The sequence below is a fragment of the Chrysochloris asiatica genome, unplaced genomic scaffold (assembly GCF_000296735.1).
Source record: "Chrysochloris asiatica unplaced genomic scaffold, ChrAsi1.0 scaffold00158, whole genome shotgun sequence".
NCBI lineage: Eukaryota > Metazoa > Chordata > Mammalia > Afrosoricida > Chrysochloridae > Chrysochloris > Chrysochloris asiatica.
The window spans coordinates 3,157,686-3,164,709 of NW_006408676.1; the positions used below are offsets into that span (position 1 = coordinate 3,157,686).

The following is a 7,024-nucleotide window of genomic DNA, read 5'->3' on the forward strand; positions in this document are numbered from 1 at the left end:
ATACCCTTTCTGTTGTACCAATTCCTTCTTACTTTCATGTAACAAACATTTGCTGAATGCCTACTATGCCTCTGACACCCTGCTAAGGGGGCTAGATATAAATAAGTTATAGCACCTGCTGTTCTCTATGAATAGTCAATAGACCTTACCTATTCACAAACTACTAAATCCATGCCAAATCTCAAATACACCCCTGGTTTTATGTTGCATCTGTTCTATAGTATCATAATATCTGTGGAATGTTTGCATTTTGTTTATCTCTAAATCTAACAAATCTAACTCTTTCAATTGTGAGTGAAACTCAATCCTAACTCTTCGATTATTAGCAACAATAACAACATAATTCCCAAACACGATAATATTAATGTAATCCTTTAAATTCTTTCTTTTGTGAGGCATTAATGATCTTTTCAATTCTCTTGGATTCACCCTCTTCATTTCCACAGATGGTATCCACAGTCCACTCTCAGCACATCATTTGGGTGATGGGAATAATCGTGTGCTTGCATCTGGGCTTCCAGTTTGTCTCCACGTGGTCTCATCAGCTACAAGATTGATTTTCCCATCCTGTCTAATCCAACCCCACAGTGACACTTCTTGTTGCTCTGAATTCTCTTAACACTTCAGTATACAGTGTTGAGTAAACTATCACACACTCTTTCAGATGGTGCCTTGAAATTATCCTGTAAGTGACAAAGACATAGCTCTGGTGTCAGTGAGAATGTTTTAATGAATGCAGCTTCTTTTATAAAAGAGCAGGAATTGGAAATTAATTCCATCACATATATGGCAAAGACCACCTTATAAAGCAGTAAGGGACAAGCTCTGATGTTTGTGACAAAGCATCTTCCAATTCTGCTCAATGCCGAAGAAGTGCAGTGAGAAGCAAAGCTGGACACACCCTTGGGGTTTCTTTTCCTTCTACTAATGGCACCTGGTTGGCAGCAGTAATGAAATACTAACATTCTCAAATAGACAGAAGATAAATAAACACTTTCTTTCTTTCTTTCTTTCTTTCTTTTTTAACAGAAACGTTGCAGCTCGGAAATTTTTCAGTTTTTCTCATTGAAAAATCAATACCAATCAGCAGTTTGAAATTAAAGGAAAGATTAGGCTTTAGTTTTATACATGCCTTATTGTATTCCAGAAGCTTTCTACCCAGCCAGATAAATCTTCTTTAAGAGGATTAAGAAACTTTCATTATCTTTATCTAACCTGAACTAACAGTAACTCTGAAAAATTAATCTATAGACTGGACAAAAGCCGATAGCTGCTGGGAAGAAGGACTCTTGGGCTTCTTTCTAATTGAGCAGTGGAGTCTTTGCTTCAACCAGTAGAAATTCAACTGGTTTCCAAAGAAAAAACAAGTCAACATTTTGCTAACCAAAACAGAAGAGAATCCATATTCTGAACTCCCTTTCTTTCGCCTCTCCATAAATACAAAGATCAATGCCAATTGTTCTCATAGAAATGTCCCTTTTCACCTCTTCCCTCTCTCTGATTCTTTGGATTCTACAGGCTACCTCAGATGGAGCAGAGCTGCAAAAGCCTCTTGACCTAAGACATGGGATGGTGAGGATTCAACTCTAGCACCGAAGTCTGAACTGCTCTGCATCTCCCTGCTTTCAGATTGGGTCTGACCCAGAGCTGTGAGGCCCACAAGGAGATCCACAGACTTCTATATCCAGCCCAAGGAATCACTCAATATGTGTCAGGAAAAACACTGTCCCCTGAAACTCTGTACTCATGGCCCTTCATGGTCCATAAGGACTTCAACATGCTCACACAATCTGTTTTACTTCCTATGAAGGATTATCCTGTTCTGTTTAAGTCTGTTTCTGTACAGTGCCTGAGTGTGTTTTTATATTTCAGTGCCACATTTCTTAATTTACAGATAACTTTTCTGTCAAGGCCATGGAAGTGCCACTGAAGTGTAATTGCAAATGGAGAGAGTGTTCGGTTCCTCTGGAGCCAAGCCCAAGTAGCAGGCGGGAGAGCGACAACTCACACCCTTTGTATTTCAGACTCTCAACAGACATCCCAGCTTGCTTCATATGACTAATCTCGCCAAGTGCATCTACCCTCCTCTCAGGAGAAGCACCAGGCACCAACAATTGTCCATACTACAGATGGTAGGCCATCCTGTAATTCCAAAGCAGTGATTGTCACCAACTTGTGCCCTTGGGTGTGACGCGCATGGAGAACAGAAAATAGTACAGAGTATAGACATTTTTATATGATAGGCTGGTGGGGCATCTGAAAACACATAGGGACCAGTGAGATGCTCTAAGCCTAAACTGAGGCAACTCTTCAACCAACATCACAGTGCTAGGGACTGCTACCACACAGAAGGTATAGCAGACAAATCTCTGATGGGGCACATGCCATTGCAAACAGCCTATTTGTTAAGAGCAAAATCCTTCTTCTGTTACCATAGGATGCAAAGAACTGAATGGAATGATCTCAAAAAGCTGGTCTCACCAAAAGAAAAGAATGACCATCCCAAATCATATAAATAACTAAAGCCTGGATAGACACAAGTCCTTACTCAAAGTTCTCTGTAAAATTAAAGGAAATGGGAAAAATAATTTATTTCCAAAAGACAGAGGGAAATCATGTGTGTGATGTAATACCTATTTCACAAACTGGAAAAAAAAATTATATTGGATATATGGCATGCTGTTGTGGTTAAGTGCCATCAAGTCAGTTCCAACTCATAGCAGCCCTGTATAGGGTTTCTGAGGAGCAGCTAGTAGGTTTGAACTGCCAGCATTGCAGTTAGCAGTTCAGTGCTTCTCCTACAGTATCATACCAGGGCTGCACATGGACAGTAGTATCAGACCATACTGTAGGCATCTAGTAAAGACTAAATCACACATGTGGGTTCTTTTTAAGAGTACATATGCTCACAATGTCAGTACTGAATATTTTGAGAAAGGTCTCAAAGCTTGAGTTAGGTAAAGACTGTGTCATTGGGGAATCAAAATTAGGTGCCTAAACTTCGTTAGTACCACATATCAATAGCTTACAGAAATTGTTTTACATAGTGAAATGGTGGACAGGTTGTTCAAAATAAGTTTAAATTTAGATTACTACCCTGCTTTCAAGGAGCTCTGGTAGCATAGTTACTAATGGGGCTGCTAACCTCAAGGTTGGCAGTTGGAAACTACCAGCTGTTTCCCGGGAGAAAGATGAGGCGTTCTGCTCCCGTAAAGATTTGCAGCCTCAGAAACCCTGTGCAGGGTCACTATGAGTCGGAACCGACTCCACAGTAATTAACAACAACAACAACAACCCTGCTTTCAATGATTCTCGATTGCTCAAAGTTTCGAGCTGCATGTGCTTTAATTCTTAATATTTAATAGCTGGTATCTGTGGTTCTTATTACATATATATTATATTAATCGTACATATGTGTGATATGCCTGGATTGTACTGATTCCAATCTTTTAAGGAAGACTAAAACAGGAGGCGAGGGTTTCTGCAACCCTTCCTTTTTTATCTATAGGTTTATTTCCAACGTAGATTAGGAGATATAATTTTGATTCATATACCTCATAGGTCTGGGCTCTGTTGAGGGCCGAGTAAGTATATATAAACATGTTCAGCAATGCCAGAAGCCTGGGCTAATCAGAACTTGAGAACCCTTCTGGAATAAACACTGCACATCAACTGTACAAAAAATAGTCTTAAATCACATGATCTAGCATCCATATTATAAAGCTTTTACAAAATAAGCCTATAGAAGACACTGAGGATAACATATATCTATTCTTGAATATTTTCTCAATATCAGAGTGCTAAGCTTAAGACAGTACAACCATTACTTGCAGAATGACTTATTAACAAGGACTAAAAGCGAAGTGATCAAATTGAGAAACATTGTGGAGGCATTTGGTATTTAGTTTAGAAACCATCAGCTGGTGAAGAATTCAGGAGATACACTTGGTTTCTGATTGAATAAAGGAAAATATTTTTGTGTCTTCATACATTTGTAGAAACATAGACAGATAATCCTTCCCCTTCTTCATTATCCCCAATTCCAGCTGTGACTTACCTTGCACTATGAGGTGGACTCTGGATGTTTTGGGATGATTATCTGTCTGCACAGAGCAGGTATATGGACCTTCATCATACACATCCACATTTTGAATCATGATGCTATACTGGGTTGGTGTGTTGACAAGAATTATCACACGAGGGTCTATGGACCACTTGTCATTCCCAGCATAGAGGATTGTACTGCGGTTTAGCCAGGCCACCCGAGTGACACGATCATCTATGATACACCTGTGAGAAAGAAGGGGGGGGGGGGAGAAAGAAACAATGAGATGCTTAGAGATTATAAATGTGTTTGAACTTCACGGAGTAAATGAAACAACACAACCCAGTACTATAAAAGAAATTTCCCAAATGTATGGTAAATCTGTGCTGAATCATCCTAAATGAATGACGCTACAAAATCATTTCTATTTGATTTAGAAAACTTATGAGAATATCTTGGCTGCATAAGTGCTTTCTACCTTATTTTCCCCTTGTTGTTTTTAAGAGCCATTGAGTCGGTTCCGACTCAGCAACCCTGCATAGGGTTTCTGAAGAGCAGCTGGTAGGTTTGAACGGCTGACTGTGTGGTTCTCAATTCATTTCTTGAATATATTTAACACGTTATGGGAGAAGTGGCCAAGGGCACAGAGGAAAAAAAGTGAATTAGTATTTCAATAGTCCCAGGTAATTCACAAAGCAAATACCTAACTTGTAGTTAATCAAAAGTAAAATATATTTACTTCATGACGACCTTGGTGTCGATAATCTCCTTGCACCCCTAAACTGCCCAACTCTGTCTTTGTTATTATCCTATCCCAGACAGCATTTTACTTCAAGATCATCTTGCATTATTCTTTTTGACAATGAATGTAATGCCATTCTTCTTTAGCTTGTCGCTCATGTCATTATAAATCATAGAGTTATCCTATTCAAAATGGCCAATACTTGTTCATTTCAGTTGCTAAGTCCTAGGACACCAATCGTTATGCATTCCATTTCATTTCTGACAATTTCCAAATTTCTTAGATTCATACTTCATACATGCCATGTTCCAATTATTAATGGAAATTTGCATCATTTTCTTCTCATTTTGAGTTGTGCCCCATCAGCAAATGAAGGTCCTGAAAGCTTTGCTCCATCCATGCCATTAAAGTCAGCTCTGTTTTGAGAGGAAGCACTTCCCCAGTCATATTCTGAATGTCTTTAAATCTAAGGTGCTCATCTTTTGGCACTATGTCAGTCAAAGTTCCACTGCTATTCATAACATTTTCAGGGGTCTTCTGACTCTCATTCCTAGTCTGTCTTTGTCTGGAAGCTCTATAGAAACCTATCCACTATGAGTGATCCTAATGGTATTTTAAAAACAAAACAAAATAGTGGCATAGCTTCCAACATCACAGCAATACATAAGTCATCCTAGTACAACAAACTGACAGATGAGTGGTAGGCACATGGGAATTTACAATTACAGCTGAGCTGTCTCACCCTACTAACAAAGTATTAACAAAGATAGTTTAAGGCTACCTCTTCAAGAGAAGTGTAAGAATGCAGCAGATATGGTAAGGAGAACACTGAAATGGTACTTCCAGAAATTAGAGGACATCTTTAAAGGAGGTAGATTTCCTTCTGCAGGACTATGGTGAAGGCAGATATCCAAAGACCCTAGTAGGAACAAGTTCAGATACTGAATATGCTGTTTGCCCCTACAAAGCGACCAACCTGACCTAGGGTCAAGGATTTTGCTGAGGAAGAGTAATAGCACAGAAAATTACAGTTTACATTAACAGGGAAAATGCACAACATGGAGGGGAAATCTTCCTAGGTGGTAAAGAAGTGGAAACATGACTAAGGGCCAGTTGTTGAGGCCTTATCATGTGCTGATTCATGTGATATTCAGCAGCTCAGATAGTCATGCTTACAGGAAAAGGGAGCTATTAGTCAGACACTTCAGAAAATGACAGGAGGATTTTTTTTTTTCTTTTCTAAACCTTTGATGTTTTATTCCAACGTTTTCAAATATGGTAAATATTATACAATGATGCATAAAGACCAAAATAAAAATCATTCTTAGTCCACTAAATCCTACACCCTTGAGGTAATTATTTCTAAAACAGCCTGTTCCTTCTCTGGTAACATCTTGCAACTTGTTGTGAAGTGTTGTTGAGTTGGTTCCTACTAATAGCAACCCTGTATAGGGCTTCTGAGGAACGATTGGTGAGTTTGAACCACTTACCTTACGGTTCAAATTAACCTTGCAGTCCCGTGTTTATCCTAAAGCTCCATACCAGGCTTTCAGACAAATATTTAAAAGATTTTGTTGATTCTTGTTTACTAGAAATAGAGTCATATTCTATCATTTCTATGGAACTTTTTTCCTTACTTAACCATGGACATCCATGAACACTAGAACTGGATCTATTTTTACAGTGTTTTCTAATTTCTTATCATTTGTACACATTAACCAATAAAATGTACATAACTGAAATCTTGTCATAGAAGCTGAATATTTCCTGACTTTAGTTTTTTCTTTTTATCTTCCCCTTCCCTTTACCTTTCTCTGCAGTTCTGAGGTTGCTAACCAGCTACCTATCCGTGACAGATAACTTACTTAAATGTTGTTGTTAAGTGCTGTTGAGTCAGTTCCAACCCATAACGACCCTGTATAGGGTTTCCTAGGAGCTGCTGGTGAGTTTGAACCACTGACCTTGTGGTTCAAATTGGCTTTGCAGTCCAATGCATTAACCCACAGTACCATACCAGGCTCCTGATGTACATTCTGTACTTGTTTTCACATACTAACAATTCTGTGTACCGTATATATGTATTTGGAGTCCTGGAGTGGCGCTGAGGTTAATGCATTAGACTGTAATAGCCGGTCTGAATGGTAAGGTTGGTGGTTCAAGCCCATCAGCTGTTCCTCAGAAACCCTATACAGGGTCACTATGAATAGGAACCAACTAGTCACAGTGGTTGCTAAGGG

The 7,024-nt window shown here is 39.0% G+C and overlaps 1 protein-coding gene and 1 pseudogene across 4 annotated transcripts in view; one reads left to right on the forward strand and one right to left on the reverse strand.

Moving 5' to 3' along the window:
- The window catches only part of LOC102835002 (opioid-binding protein/cell adhesion molecule-like), a 2,270,024-nt gene that overhangs the window by 562,690 nt on the left and 1,700,310 nt on the right, over nt 1–7,024 (reverse strand). For all 4 annotated transcript variants that reach the window (XM_006871004.1, XM_006871002.1, XM_006871001.1 and 1 more), the window contains one exon: nt 4,058–4,290. In XM_006871004.1, coding sequence (XP_006871066.1) covers nt 4,058–4,290 — 233 coding nt within the window. The remainder of the gene's footprint in view (nt 1–4,057; nt 4,291–7,024) is intronic.
- The window catches only part of LOC102810785, a 190,283-nt pseudogene continuing 188,848 nt past the window's right edge, over nt 5,590–7,024 (forward strand).